At 40.7% G+C, this 20805-nt stretch overlaps 4 protein-coding genes and 1 long non-coding RNA gene across 6 annotated transcripts; 3 read left to right on the forward strand and 2 right to left on the reverse strand.

Annotated features, from left to right (window-relative positions):
- Window positions 1-356: 356 nt before the first annotated feature.
- Window positions 357-7150, forward strand: LOC147198014 (UDP-glucuronosyltransferase-like). The gene is made up of 5 exons (XM_086123064.1): window positions 357-2074; window positions 3861-3992; window positions 4125-4212; window positions 5384-5603; window positions 6493-7150. The coding sequence occupies exons 1-5, from the start codon at window positions 1211-1213 to the stop codon at window positions 6773-6775; spliced, it is 1587 nt and encodes a 528-aa protein (XP_085979190.1). The 5' UTR covers window positions 357-1210; the 3' UTR covers window positions 6776-7150.
- On the reverse strand, window positions 4741-7296 carry LOC147198015 (uncharacterized). Its single transcript, XR_015102184.1, has 2 exons — window positions 7126-7296; window positions 4741-5550 (listed from the first exon to the last, which is right to left on the reverse strand). It is a non-coding gene; the product is annotated as an uncharacterized LOC147198015 (long non-coding RNA).
- Window positions 7292-11708, forward strand: LOC147198016 (cathepsin G-like). 2 transcript variants are annotated; one of them, XM_086123066.1, is made up of 5 exons: window positions 7292-7446; window positions 7556-7700; window positions 7957-8095; window positions 9751-10020; window positions 10117-11708. In XM_086123066.1, the coding sequence occupies exons 1-5, from the start codon at window positions 7305-7307 to the stop codon at window positions 10279-10281; spliced, it is 861 nt and encodes a 286-aa protein (XP_085979192.1). In that variant the 5' UTR covers window positions 7292-7304; the 3' UTR covers window positions 10282-11708. The 2 variants fall into 2 exon arrangements, with proteins under 2 accessions (XP_085979192.1, XP_085979193.1); XM_086123067.1 differs by having other exon boundaries at window positions 7292-7429; window positions 7530-7700.
- On the reverse strand, window positions 11362-13450 carry rabl3 (RAB, member of RAS oncogene family-like 3). Its single transcript, XM_086123068.1, has 8 exons — window positions 13374-13450; window positions 12904-12995; window positions 12693-12822; window positions 12490-12604; window positions 12245-12395; window positions 11950-12021; window positions 11705-11743; window positions 11362-11577 (listed from the first exon to the last, which is right to left on the reverse strand). Exons 1-8 carry the CDS (start codon window positions 13417-13419, stop codon window positions 11521-11523), a joined length of 702 nt encoding a protein of 233 aa, XP_085979194.1. The 5' UTR covers window positions 13420-13450; the 3' UTR covers window positions 11362-11520.
- Window positions 13451-13595: 145 nt separating this feature from the next.
- On the forward strand, window positions 13596-19983 carry gtf2e1 (general transcription factor IIE, polypeptide 1, alpha). The gene is made up of 6 exons (XM_086123065.1): window positions 13596-13792; window positions 14198-14493; window positions 15754-15911; window positions 17682-17877; window positions 17988-18226; window positions 19067-19983. Exons 2-6 carry the CDS (start codon window positions 14204-14206, stop codon window positions 19522-19524), a joined length of 1341 nt encoding a protein of 446 aa, XP_085979191.1. The 5' UTR covers window positions 13596-13792; window positions 14198-14203; the 3' UTR covers window positions 19525-19983.
- Window positions 19984-20805: the final 822 nt, after the last annotated feature.

A 20805-nucleotide genomic window follows, 5' to 3' on the forward strand; every position in this document is an offset into this window, starting at 1 on the left:
AGTAGTAGCAGAGAGAATAACCAATAGTAGTACTCGTCAGATGTTTTTACCTTACTAGTAATGCTAGTCAAGGTCAAAATTGCACTGAATCAAACAGCCACATTGCAACATATTTAACAATAGAAGTCTTCGCTCTTTTGGGCTGTTGACTGAGGTTTGTGCACAACCTGTGTTAAAGCCCCAATCACACATTGACAGACAGATTTACTGAAATGTGACTCGCAGACAATCATTCAACATATTCGATAATATTTACGGTACGTATTTTATGATGTTACATCATAAATACAATCCATTTTTCTTGATATAGCACTTTCACAACAGCTGCAGGTGTAACAAAGCGTTTTACAGAACATATAACATCAAATAATAAACCAAAAAACCCCCACATAACATAAAACTTTACTGTTATATTTTACGTTTTTCATTTGTTTAAATACTTTTTCCTCTTGAAGTTGCCTTAGAAGTGCAATTTGAAGTTCAAACGTCTCAAGTTGTGTCTGTGTCAAAAGGTGACGTGATAAACCGATGCCAACAAATGCCCCCATAAAGATAAGAAGGAAATGCCAATGGAGAGTGAGGAAAAGGTAAGCGATGCGGCCAAAAGGGCCGCCAAGCCCACTTGTTTTGGGGGCGGGGCCAGGGGAAAGGCATGCTCAAAGTAAACTTTGCACTGCATTGCACAAATCGGTTGTATAAGCTGAAAGCAAAGCCCTCATGACTTGCAAATCTTTAGTCTACTACTGACTAATGAGAGGCAAATAAAACACACTCGATGCATGAATGATACAAAAATGTCACAAAAGAAAGATGTACGTATTTGCCTGTTTAAATGTTTGACAGAGTGCATGCGTTGCTTCCTCCCTGCAAGCTGCAAAGTAAACGTGGAAGGTTTCATAGTACACCCAATTGTAAAAGAGTAAAGTAGAACTTGACACGCGTGTATTAAAAAAAAAACGCACACAAAAACAAAACAAAAAAAGGGCACGACAGCAAATGATTAACTGGTGTAATCTTATACCCTGCCATCTTGCTTTGATTACGTCATACTACATCGATGCCTGATAAAACAGCTCCCAGGACTGCATGCTCACTCACACACACACACACACACACACATACACATACACACACTTCAACTGGAAAAAGTTACCACTTTGTCTTGCATTCCTTTTTTTGTTTTGTTACTTGAGCTTAAAGTGAGAGCAGGATGAGGAGTGTCGGGATGTGGTTTTCTGCACTGGGGCTGCTGGCTGTGCTCTGTTGCTCCTTTCTGGGATCTGCCAAGGGGGGGAAAGTGCTGGTTATTCCCGTGGATGGGAGTCACTGGCTGAGCATGAAGATCTTGGTCAAGGAGTTGGTGCACAGAGGACACGAGATGGTGGTATTGGTGCCTGAAAGCAGTCTGCTGATGAATAGCTCGGAGGGCTATAGGACTCTGGTCTACAAAGTGCCCTACAGCAAAGCCCAGCTGGACCGCTCGTTTACGCAGCTCCAGGAGAGCGTCTTTGTCAATGCGCCGGCATTCACTGATTTGTATTTCAACGTGGAGCTTTTGGTGAACTTTACGTCATTTCAGGCAAAAGGCTGTCGAAGTCTTCTCAACCAGCAGCCCGTGCTGAGTCAACTGAGGACAGAAGGCTACGATGTGGTACTGACGGACCCTTTCCTCCCTTGCGGCCCCATCCTGTCTCGTATCCTTGGAATTCCAGCCGTTTACTTCTTGCATGTACTTCCCTGTGAAATGGATTTGAAGGCTAACCAGTGCCCCGTTCCTTTGTCTTATGTTCCCAAATTCTTCACCGGGAACACAGACGTCATGACCTTCCCACAGAGGGTGAAAAACAACATCATGGCTCTGGTGGAGTTCTATTTGTGTCGTGTCATGTATGCCAAATTTGATGAGCTGGTCAGCGAGTATGTGGAGGAAAGCATGACCTACAAGGATCTGTTGAGCCACGGAGATATTTGGCTCATGAGATCGAACTTTGTATTTGACTGGCCCAAACCCGTGATGCCCAACATGGTTTTCATTGGTGGCATCAACTGCGTAAAGCAGCGACCTCTGCCTGCAGTGAGTATTCAAACTCCTTAAGCCATCGTCGCGTCACATCTGGAGTCACTCAAGGGAAATTATGGATACTACAACAGCACGTGCTTCCTCTTTACAATATCGGGCTTAGACCTTCGGTGGTGGCCAGTTAGTACCAGCATACAAGTCTCTCTTTATGGCCGAAATGCAATCAAAATCACTGACATACATTTACAATCTAAAATTCTAATAGTTGTTCTATCAAATTGTCTTGTATTGTAACAATCTGTGTTAGGTTTTTTTTTTTGGTCCAATCAAATTTCAGCCATGCCAATCTATTCTGCCCAGAGAGATCAGAATCAGCTGTGCTGGCAAATGTGATGTAAACTACCCTAGATTAGGAATGTAACTGGCTCTTTAACCACTCAGATTTCAAATTCGTCCTCATGGGGCCAAAGCACTTGCCATCAATCATGTCAGCTTCACGTCCTTTGATTAGTCAGAGCAAAACTTCTTACAGTCAAGTTCGACTAGCAAGTCCGTAGCAATCTGCACACATCAATACATTTAATTCTCAGTATCTGTGGTGTAGGCATCGGCTAGTACACGGTGTCCTTGATTTTATTTTTCGGAATAGTACAATTCTGTCTCTTTAGAAGATGAAAAGAAGACAAGTGGTTGGACGAATGGTATTTGTCTGCACCGCCAAATGTTCCATCTATACTGCAGTCCCAGCCCCTGACCCTCACATCCAATCACAAATCTAACATCAGGACTGTTGGGGCCTCTTCAGATTGTCATTTTGCTTTGCAACTTTCTGTTGACTGTGTTGTATTTTAAAGTTTTCTATAAGGTAAATAGTTTCGGATTTTTACAAGATTTTGGGTGGTCACAGGCCCTGTAACCCCACAAGAAAATATCTACACTGCACTAAACAGCATCTGAATTCCATCTCTATATTCAGAAACCAGAACAGGAGCAATCTGTGGTAGGATGACCATTTTTAAAGCAATTACTTGGCAATTATTCCTGTGCTCGTTTCACAATTTGGAACCTTGACACAGATCAAAAAGTGCAGGGAGCAAATTTTGCTCAAAAGAATTACGTAATAATCTTTACTCATCACAGCGTTATGAAGACAAATCTTACTAGTTTAGTTGTAAATAGTTAATTTGCATCTTTGCATTTTTTTACAAAAGCTCTACATTATCTAAGGCAAATTCATTATTAACAAGTGTCATTTTTAGTATATGTTGCTAGCCACTTAAAAATGGACAGCGGGCCATTTTTGAGCCATACTTTGGACACCTAATGTAAACTGTCAATATAAGCAGTTAGTCACTTTAAATTCACTTCACTTACTGTCACAATTTTATGAAAATGAAATGAGTATAAAGTTACATGCACCTTTATCAAGATCAGGAAAACAGTTCTTTGACCGGTGCCTGAGCCCAACCACAACACCTAATCCCAACTCTTTGAGTAGTTAATCAAATTACAGCTCACCATTTGAAAACCTACAGTAAGGTTTATTAGGGATAAAGGGATTACTTCTATAATCTTGATTGAATGTTTATCAGATAAAATGCTGTAAAAAAATTTTTTTTTTCCCAGCTGTCTTGCAATTTGTGTGAAAAGTACACATCTGAACTATGCCCGGTGTGGCAGGGATTCCAAGTGGCTATACACCGAATAGAATCCGCAGTGTCGAAACAGTACTGCTGACTACTGAAGTTGATATTGAACCCGAAATATTGCAGCATGTTTGGAAAACACATTTGTTGTACGTCCAGTGTGCTGACAATAATGCCTTGTTTGGTCCTGGCAGGATTTGGAGGAGTTTGTAGAAGGTTCTGGGAAGCATGGCTTTATCGTCTTTACCCTGGGCTCCATGGTGTCTGCTATGCCAGAGGAAAAAGCACAACAATTCCTTGATGCTTTTCGGCAGATTCCACAGAGGGTAATGGCACCAATTACACAATAAATTACATTTTCACATTATAAATTATGTTTTCACACTACATACTACATAATGATCCGTTTCATGCAGTGAAGTGTGTGTGTGTGTGTGTGTGTGTGTGTGTGTTTTCAGGTTTTGTGGAGATACACTGGAGTTGAACTAAAAAATGTGCCCCAAAATGTCAAACTGATGAAGTGGCTACCTCAGAATGATCTTTTAGGTAGGTGTGGTTTTATGGCCAAAATTATGCAGACTTTCATAGTTAATTTAACTTAACTAATGTAAAAGTAAACTAGTAGATTTAAGTAAAGTTAAATGGAACAAATATAATTTAATTTTATGACCCCAAGATTGAAAAAAAAAATTCAAGTGACATTTTAATGTCCACCCTTGGTTTTTATTTCTAATTCATCTTTACATCTTTCTTCATCATCTGCACTTGACAAGCGACCCGCAACACCCCATTTTTTTTCAGCATGTGTTTGTAAAGTATATTGAACTTAACAGTCTACATATTTGATATGGTTCGAATAGCTATTAATAATAGTTTTCTTTCTTGTTGAGTCCATTACACTACAATGGTGCCTTGAGCTATGAGGTTAATTAGAAATGACCATCCTCCAAAATTGTACTTCATATTAAAAAAAAAAAAATCTATATCTATATACACAGCAGTGACATAATTAAATAGAATGTAAAGAAATTTGTTATTTTTTGCCTTTCTTTTGGTTCTTAAATTGAATGGACATTAAGAATAAGAATAACTTTATTTGTCTCACAATGGTGAAATTCCCAATTTAAAGCAGCAAAACTATGAAAGGAAGAAGTAGAAGAACAAAAAGTATAGGAGCTGCTGTAAAGGCAGCCAATCTCGCGGCGCCATCTACTAATCGACATTGTGTTGCTCTTGCTCTTCTGGTGTCTGCATCCTTGGCACCTGGGGGCAGTATAATACAGACATACGGAAATACAATACTGTACATGCAGATGGCCTAAGCTCCTCAGTAAGGCAAGTCTTTCTTCATGGAGGATAAATAATATATGCTTTGAAAATTGCAACAAACAGTTTAATTGGACAGTACATATCCACTAAGATTGGCAATTTGGTGCCACTTTTTATTTTTTCCCTTTGCATGTTTTTATGGCTCCATTATTCAAGTCACTACACCTTCCCCTTCTTTTCGCATCAATGGATTTCTCAGCCACTCTGATATCATTACCACTCAGGCTGTTTTGTGGCTATTTTGCCATTGTAAAAAGCCATTTAAAATCCATATTGGTCTGAAAATTACTAAATAAATACAGATCGATCGATTGCTCTAAAATGATGATATGATTGATTAGCTCTTCTCCTTGAACTCAAACCATTTTGTTTCCCATTTACTCCTCAGCTCACCCCAAGGCAAAATTGTTCCTCACTCATGGAGGCAGCCATGGGGTCTATGAAGGCCTCTGCAATGCCGTTCCCATGCTCATGCTTCCACTGTTTGCGGACCAGCCGGACAACGTTCTCCGCATGGTGTCGCGTGGCATTGCGGAGAAGCTCACCATCTATGACCTGACCACAGACAAACTGCTGGTCACTATGAATAACATTATTAACAACAAAAGGTGAGGCGACTGATGTGTATGAGTAACCCAACTTTTAGTGGCTGTGTGTGTGCACCAGACACTCTGACGTGTGGAGATGTGTTCACAAAAGTACTTGTCATGTCAACATGGTGCAAAAAAAGCTGTACAATGTGCAGTTTAACCAAAATTGAAAACACACACTCCATATACTGTATATAAATATATATATATATAATATTGTATATGAATATACATACATATACAATAAGGAATTAATGACATTGTTGAAGGTATCATTGCATAGTTTATATCGATCTATCTATCTATCTATCGATCTATCGATAGATCATTTAGTTCGGCAACAGAGACTCTCCATGATTCGCTTTTTAGCCACATATGTACATATGAAACTCAAAATACAGTTATTTATATTTTTTTGCGGGGTAGTCTATTACAAATGCAACGATAGATCGATCGATAGATAGATAGATCTTGGTTCAATTTGACTGTCAACAAACTCGAGTCCAGCTAAGGCTTTCGAGCTTTGATGTGCCGCTGTGCATCCGTTAACCCCACTGCACACTGACTCTACAGTCATACTTGCGTGTGAACGGCGCTGGAACGTTGCATTTGTAATAGACTACCCCGCAAAAAAATATAAATAACTGTATTTTGAGTTTCATACGTACATATGTGGCTAAAAAGCGAATCATGGAGAGTCTCTGTTGCCGAACTAAATGAGCACAGTCATGTTTCGCCAGATTGCTCAGTGTGTATGTTGGGATGACAAACATACAAACATTGCTTACTGTAATACAGTGGTGAATGCAGTTTTCCATTCCTAATTTTCGCAAGTCTCCAACACTGCTATATTCATCATTACAATACGCATTGACTATGAGCTGATGTATAATTTCCTCTTGTGCAGTTATAAAGACAAGATGGTGAAGTTGTCTGCGATACACCGGGACCGCCCCATTCAACCTTTGGACCTGGCAGTTTTCTGGACCGAGTTTGTCATGAGACACAAAGGAGCTGCCCATCTACGTGTAGCAGCACACAATTTGAACTGGTTTCAATATCACAGCCTGGATGTCATTGGCTTCCTGTTGATTGTGGTTTTAACGGCACTTTGGGTGACTCTCAAATGCTGCTTGTTCTGCACCCGCAAGCTTTGCAGAAAGGTTTTGGTGAAAAGGAAAGTAGAGTAAACACTGAGTTTAATGTTAAGTCTGGAATAATTTTAATGGTGCGTGTGGATCAACAACATTTTAAGATGATCTCTAAAGAATGCACAGTTACAATTTTTGACTAAAGGGTGAAGCTTAATGTGCTTTTGTATATATTTCTTTTACTGAACAGCTTCTATTGTCAGCTGTAGAAGAGACTGATCATAAAAATCAATGATGGGCTCAATTCCTCAACTGAAAGTGTGACACTTGAGAAGAAGGCAAACTGCAAATTAGACCCTGGACTTAAATTAGCTTGTCATATAAACTAAAATATGATTATACACTGAAACATTTTAAGTCTCAAAAATGAAATAAATACATGAACTTACAAGCTTTTTGAAAGTGAAGCATCAAGGTGTCTCCGTGTTTTTAATGCATAGTTTCTTGGAAAGGTAATGAAAATGCATTTTAAACAACTATTGACATGAGTTAAATCCCAGTTGTGCAGTATAGTGAAAGAAAATGGCATCATCTCACACTGTGTAAGCACCTCCCATTATTTTGCTTTATGGGTGGGTGGGGGTGGGGGGTTAATGACTTAGGGGGTCTCTCTTTGGAAATGAGTTTAATGAGTCAGTGTTCCACCTGCACAGCAATCATGATGAATGTTTACTGCATTATATTTGTCCTTCAGTTCTACTGGTTTTCAGGTAAGTATGTACTTAATGTATGTATATAGTCATGAAGTTAAATTTAATGAAGTACAAATACATGAAGAAAAAAAATCTATCAGTTTCATCCTCTTTTTTTTCACATCAGCTGCAACAGGGAGCAGCATAGTGGGTGGTAAGGTTTCACGGCCTCATTCCAGACGCTACATGGCATCACTGCATTCCCACGGAGCCTACGTATGTGGCGGAGTGCTAATTCGCAAAGACTTTGTTTTGACTGCGGCCCACTGCTTGTGAGTTTGTACACGGGTACCACTTCATCTATTCTGGAATGTCTTCAACCAGGCATTGTTTTCCCACATCCAAATATAAAGTGAAATATGGAGTTTGATTTTGATATTTCTCCACACATTCACTTGTTTTACTTTGGTTTGTGGTAGGAAGCTAAGAGCATTCCGGAACTATACTGAAACAAGGCAAGCCCGAAAAGAAAACCGACAACTTTCATCCTGTTTATTCTCAATGTTTTTTTGTTCCTTTGATTGTCAGCAATGAGTCAATGACAGTCATACTCGGGGCACACAACATAAGAAAGCGTGAGAAAAGCCAGCAACGGATTGACGTGGACGAGTTCCATCCTCATCCAAATTACACTGAACACGACGACAACGACGTGATGCTACTTAAGGTAAAAACGAACAAGTCATGTTAAAATGTCAAACATCATTTAAATCACATCAAAAGCAGTGCTACACACTATGTGAATAAGAAAACCTTTATTAGTCTCGCAATGGAGAAATTCCCAATTCACAGCAGCAAAGTTATGAAAGGAAGAAGTAGAACAACAAAATATAGGAGCTGCTGGAAAGGCAGCCACTCTCGCGGCACCATTTTGAAGTCAAAATCACAACACATAGGACACAGACAGTCGTGCAATCTTCACCACTTTTCTGCATACAATATGTGATGTGAGGGCTCCCACGAGTGGTACTCAAAAGACTCACTGAAACAAATGTTCAAATTCTGCCGATTACATTTACCTATGTTGCATGTGCATGCCTCCACTGAATAAAGTCCGTCTGGAAGGTTCTGTGTGGTGATGTGCGCAAATGTAGGATGAACAGGGGGGAATGTTGGATTGATTATTTTTAGTCATCATACATTCGCTTATGCCTGACATGATAAATTGATTATGCTTGCAAAGAAGAACACTAATGCTTGCAATCATTAATTGACTATGCCTTTAATGAAGAACGCTTCTGCTTTTAATAAAGATACTTTATTTATTATGTACTCACATTTTATCCATTATATACTCACTTTTATAATCAAGAATGCTTGGTGCACTGTGTGGAAGTTTAGGGACGCAACCACCTTTCCGAGGACGTGGTTGGGAAGAGATAAGTGTTAAGACTAAACAGTGAGCAAGGGTGAACAATGAATGGAGCCATCAACACCAGCAGCGGCGTGATGTTTTTGTGACAATTGCACACATGTACGTAATTTGCACTCACATACACACACATAATCAAACAAGTTCAGTGTGTGTTCAACAGCCCCCACCCTTTAGGTTGGACACACCTATGTAGTAGCTTTCCCAATAAATGAGGGGGGAAGGAGGAGATCATGAGGGGTGACGTGCTGAGAACTGAAACCGAACGCTTCTCCTCGTTCCCTCCTGGTACCAGAATCGAGTCTCCTGTCTCCTCCTTTTGTTTATTCCTGAGTGTCAAATTGGACAAACCTGACAGGTGACATTTTTTTTAACACAATACAGCTGCATTTAATCTTTTGGCACTGCTAGATTGTTAAACTATCATTTAAGTACAATTTTTATTTAACTCACGTTATAGGTCAAGGTGTCAAACTCGGGGGGGGCCAGAGCCGGCCCACCACATTATTTTATGTGGCCCGCCGAAGCAAATTATGTGCATTGACTACATGTTTCTTCATCTTAAAATGACAAAATGCTAATTGTCTTCACTTAAGTGTAAAAACATTGAAATATTGCAAGCATTTTTTTTTGTTACCAATCCCTCTACGATGTGGACCGCAACAAGAATTAGTTTGACACCCTTAATTCCCTATTTAAGCAAAGTGTGTGCATAACTTTTACAATGGCTTACAAAAAAATGTTACCCATAGTAACAAAGCCATTGCCCTATTTTTAATGGTTATGAGAGTAAAGCATTTTTTTTAGGTGGTGTAAAAAAAATGGACAGCCACTGGCCTAAAGCATTCAAATGCAAAGAAGCTGGGCTGAAAGAGCTAAAAACTGCAGCTCGGAGACGACAAAATTCTGAGATTGTGTCCCACAACTTGTCATACTCTGCTCTCTTTCAGTTGCAACATAACGCTGAACTCAACGAGTATGTCCAACTGATTGGACTGCCCAAGGGGAAGAAGACGTTGCGAGCCAATACAAGATGTATTGTTGCTGGCTGGGGCCAAACTGTAGGTGGAAAAAAACAGCCGGGGACTACTTCGGATGTACTGAAGGAGACCATCGAGAAGACACAATTCCCCTTTGAATGCAAAAATGTTTGGCAGTACTACTTTCACTCGGATCGCATGATGTGCACCAGGCCTGAAAAGAAAGGAGGAGTTTGTTGGGTAATGCAGACGTCAATTATAAACCACAACCTAGGCTCATGCATCACTTTATACTGTTTAATCACCAACAAAGCATATTTCTAATCCGTTTTCAAGGGGGATTCTGGAGGACCAATAATCTGCAACGCCGAGCTTCAAGGAATAACAGCCTTCGTTTACCAGCACGACTGCAGTTATCGCAAGTATCCGCATGTCTTCACTAAAATCCACCCCTTCCTCACCTGGATTAAGAAAGTGATGCGGAGGAATGTTGCAGCATGAGCCCACCGCAAAATTTGTTCACTTGATCAATGCTGATTAGATTGCATGCGGACGTAACAGCTCTTAGTTCTTAGAAAAGAAGCAGAGCAGCTACTGTTCATTCAGAAGGAGTGCACACAACTCCTAGGATTGTCTGCGTCACCTGTATTCAATACTGCATAAAGATAAATGGACATGACTTGAGTGTGCTTTGTTAGCTGTGTGGCCTAATATAGATGTCTGCTTTGCCGATTCTTCTTCCTTTAGCTTCCTTTTGTCAAGGGAAACATTAGTGTCTAAAGCCTTATAATACTCATTTTCCTGGCACATTCCATAATTAATATTCTCAGAAGCACGGGCCGCCCGGTGAATGAGGGGTTAGCATGTTGGCCTCACAGAGCAGAGGTGCAGGGTTCGATTGCGGCTTTGGCCTTCCTGTTTGCAGTTTACTTGTTCTCCCGTGCCTGTGTGGGTTTTCTCCGGGTACTCCGGTTTCCTCCCACATTCCAAAAACATGCATGGCAGGCTGATTGAACACTCCAAATTGTCCCGAGGTGTGAGTGTGAGTGCAAATGGTTGTTCATCAATATGTGCAATGCGATTGTCTGGCAAGTGGTTCACGGTGTCCCCCTCCTACTGCCCGAAGGCAGCTGGGAAAGGCTCCAGCACCCCCCGCGAGCCTTGTGACGATAAAGCGGATCGGAAGATGGATGGATATCCTCAGATTGTCTCCATCAAAATATGAACTACAATTGTTTTAAGAATATTTTAATAGTTTTTCAAAATTAGTAAATGGGTGATTTATCTACATTCAATGATTCTGAGAAGAGGAAAGTGTGTTTAGCATAGTCTTCAACAATAACAATTATTTCCTGACAAAAAAGTTTGAATTTAAAAATTGGCTGTACTATGTTTACTTTCAGGATTATTATTATACATTTAAAATGATTTTAAATCATCATAATAAATATGCCATTCAAGGACATTTATTTTAAATTTTATGAACAAATATAGTCTCTGGTTTGACTTGGTTTATTGAACACGTATTGAAATGAAGACATTTTCAATATCTTTAGCATTGATCACAAGACGGTATGCATGTTTGACTGGTTTACACAGGACTTTAATTAAAAATGAATGGTTACATTGTAAATGAATAAATGTACAAAGAATAAACAAAAGTGAAAATGCATTTAACGGCGATTGCAAGACAAGTCTGGGGGAAATCCACATTTGTAAAAGTCAGACCGCACACCGCATTTAGTCATAGTGCAAACTCTTGAAGTTGAAGCGCTTTCGGTCTGTGAAGCCTGTCATCTGCAGAGACACATAACATGCATTTATACTTAAAGACATGAGAAGGACATTTTTGCGAAGCTAAACAATATTTGCATAATAGCGGAACAACTTTTTTTAAGCAAACAGAAATAAAGGCACAACTCACCTGACTTGGATCTCTTGTGAAGTATCTTTTTTCAATCACCTGTTTGGAAATACAGCATATAAGGTCATCACGTTTTAAATGGAGCGGGTTTCTGACATCATTTCCGATTAAAACATCTAAAATATAGTATATATATTTTAGGACCAATTAGGACCAGTGTTCTAGTTTAGATGATCAATTGATGAAGATTGAATAATAAGTTTTAGTCCACGTCAACAAATGCTGTGTGTCTCAGTCCATTTTACCTTGTCAAAGAATCTGCTAAGCTTCACTGCATTGGACGTGCCTGCGGCCAAGTATCTTAGATTAGTGCAGTCCTGTAGAAACAAAGCACATTTTTCATACACAAACCCTTTGAGATGGTGGATTTGGTTGATCTACGAACACAAGGGATGCTATTATCTGTCGATGGATTCTGAACATTTACCATGCACGAACCACTAGAGGTCACCATAGCTCCTGAGTTGTCAATATGTAGACTCAGTAGCGAGCTATTGCGGCTCTAAAAACAGTTTTAGTAATAAAAGAAGGTTGACATACGAGATTAATCTCCTCCGCGTTGAAGTCTTCAGACAAGAAGGCCGTCCTTGTGAGAACTTCACTACGCTTGTTCTCAGGAATCTGGTCGAACTTAGTGCCGATGAGAAGCAACGGCACTGGGTTCTCTGCAAACTGCTCACGGTCATAGTCACTGCAAGAAATAGAGAATGCAGTATCACTCTCTACTCATAGATAATTAAAATTATACATCACCTAAGGTTGATACTGAACAAAAAAAAACATACCCATTTGAGACAATGACCCCAGTTGGAGATGAATCCTTGTTTAAAGCTTCCAGTGACCAACGATAGAGATTCTGAGAAGATTTCTTATTTGTCAGATCGTGCACCAAAATAATTCCTGAAAAGATAAGATTGGTGAAACTAATAAAGGACAGGTAAGCTCTATGTGGCCAACAAATACTGTAGTGGCAGGGACGCAACTCTACCGTTGACTGAATTGTAAAACACAGCTCGTGTGCTTTTGATACTGCTGGCACTGCCGACAGAGCCCCCAACATCCCATAGTTCAATGTAGTACGTCTTCTCCTCTGGGGTTCCTTCTTTATAGTCTTGGACCTGGAAAAACACATACAATGCACCATGGACGATTACAAAAGCCACCAGCATTATTTGTTATATAATTAAATGTACACTTACCCGTACATCTACCGAGCATCCAACAGTCCATGATGGATTTCCTAAAACCTGATTCTGGCACAAAAGATGTACTAAGGAGGATTTTCCTACACCTATGGACAGACAGAGCAGCAAGTAAAACACTGAGAATTTGAATGGAATGTAATGACTCCTTGAATATTAACAACACTTATATGGAGCCAAGTTGTAGTTTGTATCATTATTTAAGTTAATAGAAAATATAGTGTTAACCACAGCATGGGGGACAAAAATCTAATACGCATCCAAGGTTTGGAATGTTCGAATTAAACACGTTAAGCCTCCAGCCTCACTTGCCTTGTATATAAACAAACCAGTATGACAAGGCTACATCATGCAAAGCTATGGAAGTTTATAAACTGCCGCGCCACAGTTTACTTTGAAGAAAGCCATGATAAGATGTATAAGTACATTGTCTTAAAGACTATGCTATTCAAAAACGACGTACTTACCGGAGTCGCCTAAAACTAGCACCTTAACTCTGTCAAGTGAAGCCATGACGTGACAGGGGTAGCAGACAGTGCCGTGCCGGAAGAAAACATCATAAGACCCGCCCATGTTTAATGTACTTCAATACTATTGGTCATTTACGAACTATCGTCTCAACATTGTACATTCTTATTGGGTACACGTGCCCCAATCAGCCAGTGGAAATTTGCGAAAAATTGTCGTGCTCCAGTTTTGCGTTTTCTTTCCGGAGTAGCTGCTGAAATTCAGCCAGGAACCATGCTAGCAAACTTCCCCGGCGATCAATTTAAAACCTAGTGTTTCCCGTGTTTTTTTTTCCGGAAGATGTGTTTTCCCTGAAGAGAGCCCCTTTCTCTCGTAGAGGACGGATTTTGTGTCCGTTCTGCGTATAACGGAGAAGCACGTAAGTTGAACTCATGAGCAAACTATCAGCATGTTTTCCACTTGGCTGCTATTTTAACATCGTTTAATTTCCCTTATCGTCTGAATGTAAATTACCTAAATAGTGTGTTTATCTAAAACATTTGCAGCGGTACATAGTTTGTAACAAATGAAAGAACAACTCGAACTCTTGTATTAATTTAAAGTTACTACTATCAGAATAATGGCTCCTCGTAGTGGACAACACAGTCTGGGTATTGTAAATTATTTGGGTGATTAGTTCTAACGAGGATACATGTACTGATAAGCATACGTTGTAAGATATTACTAAGGCTAACATTTATTTGAGAAAAAAGCATTATGGCATCAAATGAAGAATAGAAAGGTAATTTCCGCAACAAATCATTTGGACCACCTTCCCCCACAGTACAAGATGATAGAACCAGAACTCCTGACCGAGGTACCCGCCGCATTGAAGCGTCTCGCCAAGATGGTGGTGAGGGGTTTCTACGGGGTGGAGCATGCCTTGGCCCTGGATGTGCTCATTCGCAACCCATGCGTCCGCGAGGAGGACATGCTGGAGCTGCTCAAGTTTGACCGGAAACAACTGCGCTCTGTACTCAACACGCTGAAAGCTGACAAGTTCGTCAAGTGTCGAATGAGAGTGGAGACTGCCCCGGATGGCAAGACAACTCGACACAACTACTATTTCATCAATTACAGGTGATTCGCAGTTCATCGTGCCTTCCTTTATTGGCTCTTTTCCTTGGCTGTATTTCACCTGACATGATAAGATTGGTGACACCACCACCAAGAGGACAACAATTTATTCATATTTCAAGGCACCACTGTAATATTCTGCACCAGGGATGCCCAACTTAATGCTGGAGGGGTACACAACTTTTCATCAAGTGACTGAGGGGCCCACACAAGACCTCACATTTGCGAAGCAGATCTATACGAAAAAAAAAAGCCATTTTGAATAAGGACAACATACTGTAGAACGCTGGCGCGTTTTGGCTGCCGCTGCTCAACCCGTATTGTTTTGTGTTTTTTGTTATTGTAAAGTGTCCTTGGGTGTCTTGAAAGGCGCTTATAAATAAAATCTATTATTATTATTATTATTATTATTACCTCTCTCTCTCTCTCTTATATATATACTGTATATATACAGAATATGTATATCTATATATATACACACACACATGCATAATGCGGCACTTAGGGCATGTAAAAAAAAGATCCACTACACTAATCATACAGCAAAGGGTCAAACCCTTTGTAGACAATAAAATAATCACATACTCTGAGCCCTCACACCCGCTGTTTTTTTCCATGCATAGAAATTGCCATTCACAAATGGCACAAAACTGCTGAACAGCAAATTAACTCATCTGCAGTATTCATAAAAAAATCAACTCACTCAAGACGTTAATATTATTGAAGTACTATGTTTGTCAGGTATGTCATTCCAAATATGCAAAGAAAATATTTGGCCTGTTGCAACAAAGCCATGTCTGTCATCTAGTGGTATGACAACTTAAAACAAAGTCGACCCTGCACACTTGGGGTTCGGCACCCATGGATTCGCAAATTTTGAAGATTTTCTCTGTGGGGATGCAGGGGGTGGGGGGTCCTTTTTTGTTGTTGTTTTTTTGTTCCGAAAACAACGCGGCTTTTTATTTTTAAATAATCAAAGGCCCACTCATAAAGTCTATACTTGCCCAACCCTGCTCTGCACCATTTCTAGTGTCTGGTCAGTCGAGTGTTGAAAATAATGATTTGATCCCTGCAGAATTCGTTCGCTAGTCTGTTTAGAGGCAGAATATCAGTGAAAAATTGGTACAAAAAAATTGTACTGATATCCAAGTTGTAATGAAACCCTTGTTTGCAAGCACAGCAATGAGATGTTTTGTGTGGTTGGTTAACTTTATTTTAATTATAGAACAACAATTGACTTTAATCTCCAATTTGACATGACAGGGTTCTTGTGAACGTGGTCAAGTACAAACTGGATCACATGAGACGGCGTATAGAGACGGATGAACGCGACTCCACCAACCGGGCCTCATTCCGATGTCCCTGTTGCTTCTCCACTTTCACTGATCTAGAAGCCAATCAGCTGTTTGACCCCATGACAGGTAAACTATTATTGTTACTCCCCTCAAATAGGTAACTTTTTTTTTTTTGGTCATCTTTTTTTTACCATGAGTGTCTTTGACAAAAACTACAGAACTAATTTGCACAAAACATTTTGAAAGAATGTTCCAGACGGAATAATTATTTTTGTTGATGGAAGAATTCAAATGGTGTTGAATGAATTAAGACAGTACTGACTGCAAAGCATGGCTGCTTACGTGTGTAATTACCAGCAGTGTTAATTTCGTTGATGAAAAATTGTTGTCATTTATTTCGTCACAATTTTTTTTCAGACTAAAACGAAATGAAAACAAGAATAGAAGTCATTCATTGATACGATAACGATTTTAGAATGAATGATGAATAATCACAGTGATTAAATCCACTCAGAACAAGGAATCATACACATGTAGGAGAAAAGAACCACTAAGAAAATGAAACAGATGGGTCAAAGCGAGAAGAGAACCAATCAGAGGCCGACTGGAGCGGTGAATGGAAGCTCGTCACCCACCTCAATCAATTTCACAAAGTGATGTGACAACGTGACACCTTTCTGCCTTCAGCTGCAGTGACTCACTCACCTGTGGCTTTGTCTTTGAAAACAAACATCAATAATGAATTGATAATATTGTCGATACTGAAGCCATTTTATTGTTGGTGCATTTATTGTTTTATGTCAAGCGCGACAACCTTCAAAGAATATTAATGACAAAATCAGCCAAGAGTCTTATCCAGATGCATTCTTTCTTTGAATTTATTGTCTCCCATTTATGTTCTTCGCTGGCTGAAAGGCAGATGTTCTTTCATGTAAGGCAACCATGTAAACAGTTGCAATGGGTTATGGTCGGGATGGATTTTGTGTGTGTGTTTTACACAAAAGGCAACACCCAAAAAAGAGACAGGGCTTGTGCTAATGCTGGAACAGTTGCCATTATTGGCAGTGAAATCAGCACGGGAAGCAGATGGCCCATTACAGGAAGCGGAGGATGTGTACACAAGGTCCCAAACCCCTCAGCCGCACGGTGCAGCCGTCACTGCACCCTCCCTTGAGGAAAAGAGATGCATAGTGGAGTAAACTACAATGCTTACCTTTGGGGTTGATGGGAGGACAGTCTGAAGTGTCTTTAAAGCGGAATGCTCTTGAAATGTATTGCAAACATGTTGATCATCCAGCTTGCCATTTGTCCAGATGTATAAAATGAAACACATTTGGAAATGTGTTTGGATTATGCTATGATGAAGGTAGGTTTTTGTTTTTTAAGCCTTTCCGTTATGGTTTGCACACAACACTGCTTTTAAGGTCAATGCAGTTTTGTCCTGTGCTTCATAGCAATGCAACAGAGTGTAACCCGCCATCAAATGTAACCCTTTCATGCACCATGTAATCTGATAACATTGCAAGCTGTCCGCTGTAGTAACCACTGTCCCTGAAAAGGTTAACAAGAGAACAGTGACAGCACAACAGTGGGGGGCATCCAGCAGATCAACATGGCCTGTGCTTCATAACACAAAGATGCACTTTGAGAAAAGTCACACTTTGTGGTTTTTTTCCATTCCAGTCAGCACACTGCATTTTGTGTAGTTCCCTTTACGCAAGTATCGGTCAGTACTGTACAGGAGTCAAATATGGGATGCTCGAGATCACAAATGACTTTTGACAACAGAATGTTATCTGTGAAAACATTATACCACAAAGGCAGGATTTTTAGTGGAGGGGCTTGTTGTTTGTAGTCAACCGTCACTATTTATCTGCACGGCCGTCTTTCACACAGGTACGTTCCGTTGCACATTCTGTCAGACAGAGGTAGAAGAGGATGAATCCGTGTGCCCTGATGCTAGGACACTGGTGGCACGATTTAATGAACAGATCGAGCCCATCTATGTGCTGCTGCGTGAGACCGAGGATGTGAACTTGTCTCATGATCTGCTGGAGCCCGAGCCCACAGAGATCCCTGCGCTCAAGCAGAGGTCAGTGTCCTCCACCTCAGTCATGATGAGGACACTCGAGTGCTAGTCAATTTGACTTCACTAATCGTAGCAGCAGAATGCCAATACTGTAATGTGGATCTATTCTCCAGTCGGGAGCGCAATGCGGCGGCTGCTGCAAACGCTGCAAGTGGCCCCCACCGGGAAGCCTGGTCCAACAAAGGCTCAGTCTACGCTGACCTTTACACCCAGAATGTTGTCATCAATATGGAGGATCAGGATGACACACAGAAGCAAGCGACCGAGGGCACAGCATCGAAGGACAGGCCCGTCTGGTTGACCCAGAGCACAGTGCAAGGTGCTTACAGCGAGACGGACATGCTGAAGAATCGTAAGTGTGCTTTTTCCTTGTTTGTCATTTAAGGGTTTTTTTTTGTCATTCTGAGGCGGTTCAAGTAATTGGTGTGCAATGTTCCCTGCATATTTGCGATTTGCTCTCTATGTCTATAAATTCACATGTTAGCTGATTTTTTCAGTGTCCGCCATTACACCAAGTCATGTCAAATATAAAAGTATTGTTTGGGCACCATCTTGTGGTAGCATGGGAACAATGTTAAAGTGAGGAAATGAGCTTCAATTAGACAGGTCATTCCAGTATAATACAAAAGTAGTGCTTTGTGCCATCTTGTGCTATCTATGGACAGTCATAAACCTTTTCATGAGGGTGTCATGTACTCCTACATTTTCACTCTTTGTGGCTGTGCCCGGTCCCTAACACAGTACAGTTTTATAAGTTATTCTATTTCAAATCTGTCATGATTGAATGTACTGTCGAATAAACCAAATTCGCCCTGACATTTCCACAATAGCCTAAAAATCGCATTTTCTTCTTTTGGTTGCCATGGCAGTTTATGTGTGGTCAAAGCAGGTTATTTCTTTCTGTCTGTGCCCTTCACTGAGCTATCCTAGCTATTGTTCAACAGCCAACGGCATGTAGCAATCAGGCCTGGCCAGATTTCTTTTGAACCATAATTGCTTGATTTGAAATATTCAGAGGCTTGGTTGATTTTCTGATTTGCTCATTAATATTCCCGTGCTTGTGGAAATGTATATGAGTTTCTTTCAAAGTTTCGGTTGAACAATCGTTAACTATTAATTTCCATCTTAGTTGCAGGTTAGCGTAAGAAATTAAAAGCCATGAGTTATTTTTCAAATTATTTTCATTTCACAGGGGGAGACGTTGCAACCGGGATCCAGGATGGAGCAAGTCATCCTAGAGCTGGCCAGTCCGACGAAAACGAGGAGGTGATGCGGGCCCTGCTCATCCATGAGAAGCGAGCCGTGGCAGGACCCGGTGGAGGCGGAGCAAACGCCGCCACCAGGGGGCTGGTGTCTGCCTCGGCCAATGCCAGCGACTCGGAGAGCGACACCAGTGAGTCCGACGAAGAGATGCCCTCTGCTCCTCCCCCTCACGTAGCCGCTGCTGCACCTCGACGAGCTGCGGAGGAGGAAGAGGACGATGATGACTTTGAGGAGGTGGGAGATGAGCCGACAGTGATGGTGGGAGGCCGGCCCTTCTCTTATGGAGAGGTGAGCCAGAGGCCAGAGCTGGTAGAGCAGATGTCTGCGCAGGAGAAAGAGGCCTACATTGAAATGGGGCAGAAACTCTTCCAAGACATGTACTTTTGAATTCTTACACTTCTTTTTTTTTTCTCTCTTTTAATACATTTACCTTCACCCTGCTGCCCCTTTATAGTCGGCGCCTTGACACACTTACCAAGATGCTGCTTCCCAAGTTATTCCATTCACTATCAATGTTCTTTCAATGAACAAAGTGGACACACGTGCTTTGCCAGTGTGTCCTCAGAGGTCACTCTGTGTGTGGTGTTCATTCCCAAGTATTTTCGACATCTTGCAAGCTCGCTACCTGCATTTTGTGCCAATGTGTCTTTCTTCAGCTGTTGAGAACAAAGCTGTCTTTTTTTTTTCTCAGAAGAAATTTAAGACAAATATCTGTCTCAGTTATCATCGATGCTACATGGTGGGTCTGTGAAGAGGCAACCCATATTGAAAGCTTCAAGCTATTGCTCAACAAAAAGAGCAATGTGTTGTGACATTTCAGTCTGAAATACATTTTTTTCCCTTGCAGCCAACCTGTACTGTTTTTTTTCTTTTGAAATACTTGCATTGAGACAGTCAAGTCCAGACTTATCTTAATATACTTTTTATCATGTCTGCTTCAATTTTGCCAGTCCAAACTTGTGAATATCAACGTGGTCAGTCTAAAAAAAATAAAATCAGGTAAACCCCATATTAAAACAGCAGCGTATAAGGGACACATGCTTCTTGCTGCCCTTTTCTTTAGGATAGACCAGGGTTACTGTGAACAGGGCACTGCGAGGCTACAGTGCCACAGCCTGCATGAGTGGAAGATATACAGTACCGTATTTTCTGCACTAAAAGGCGCACCTAAAAGCCTTCCATTTTCTTAAAAGCTCACAGCGCGCCTTAAAATCCGATGCGCCTTGTGTATGCTCATTACGGTAATATTTCGACCCCAAAATGGCTCCTTGCTCGAGACATGCTGACAACGCAGAGTTCAAACTTAAAGCAATCGGTTACGCAGTTGAACACGGAAATAAGAGCAGCGGCAAGAGAGTTCACAGTTAACGAGTCAATGTTATAACTTGCTGTTGGTTAAGTGAACTGTGTCACTGCTTTATTAAATAGGTTTTACTGACATCTGATCGTTCTGTTGGCGTTTCCTTGAGCGTAGCTCCATCTCGTGGATACATTGTAGATTGCGGGTTATAATGCGGTGCGCCCAATGTATGAAAAAATGACAAAATTCATTGAAGGTGCGCCTCATAATCCAGTGCGCCATTTAGTGTGGAAAATACGGTCATTTTAAATATCCTCACTATTATGAAACAAAATGTAAAACAAGTCCAAGTCACACGCTGATTATAG

Source organism: Hippocampus guttulatus, chromosome 11 (genome assembly GCF_054856545.1).
Source record: "Hippocampus guttulatus isolate MCC_2025c chromosome 11, RoL_Hgut_1.0, whole genome shotgun sequence".
Classification (NCBI taxonomy): domain Eukaryota; kingdom Metazoa; phylum Chordata; class Actinopteri; order Syngnathiformes; family Syngnathidae; genus Hippocampus; species Hippocampus guttulatus.

Coding starts and splice junctions, on each gene's coding strand:
- LOC147198014 (XM_086123064.1), top strand. CDS start 1,211: ATGAGGAGTGTCGGGATGTGGTTTTCTGCACTGGGGCTGCTGGCTGTG. Junction 2,075..3,860: donor AGCAGCGACCTCTGCCTGCA/GTGAGTATTCAA, acceptor TGGTCCTGGCAG/GATTTGGAGGAGTTTGTAGA. Junction 5,604..6,492: donor AACATTATTAACAACAAAAG/GTGAGGCGACTG, acceptor CCTCTTGTGCAG/TTATAAAGACAAGATGGTGA.
- LOC147198016 (XM_086123067.1), top strand. CDS start 7,305: ATGGGTGGGTGGGGGTGGGGGGTTAATGACTTAGGGGGTCTCTCTTTG. Junction 7,430..7,529: donor TGCATTATATTTGTCCTTCA/GTTCTACTGGTT, acceptor AAAATCTATCAG/TTTCATCCTCTTTTTTTTCA. Junction 8,096..9,750: donor ACGACGTGATGCTACTTAAG/GTAAAAACGAAC, acceptor GCTCTCTTTCAG/TTGCAACATAACGCTGAACT.
- rabl3 (XM_086123068.1), bottom strand. CDS start 13,419: ATGGCTTCACTTGACAGAGTTAAGGTGCTAGTTTTAGGCGACTCCG. Junction 12,996..13,373: donor GCTAGTTTTAGGCGACTCCG/GTAAGTACGTCG, acceptor GTCTGTCCATAG/GTGTAGGAAAATCCTCCTTA. Junction 11,744..11,949: donor TTAGCAGATTCTTTGACAAG/GTAAAATGGACT, acceptor ATTTCCAAACAG/GTGATTGAAAAAAGATACTT.
- gtf2e1 (XM_086123065.1), top strand. CDS start 14,204: ATGATAGAACCAGAACTCCTGACCGAGGTACCCGCCGCATTGAAGCGT. Junction 14,494..15,753: donor TACTATTTCATCAATTACAG/GTGATTCGCAGT, acceptor TTGACATGACAG/GGTTCTTGTGAACGTGGTCA. Junction 15,912..17,681: donor GCTGTTTGACCCCATGACAG/GTAAACTATTAT, acceptor TCTTTCACACAG/GTACGTTCCGTTGCACATTC.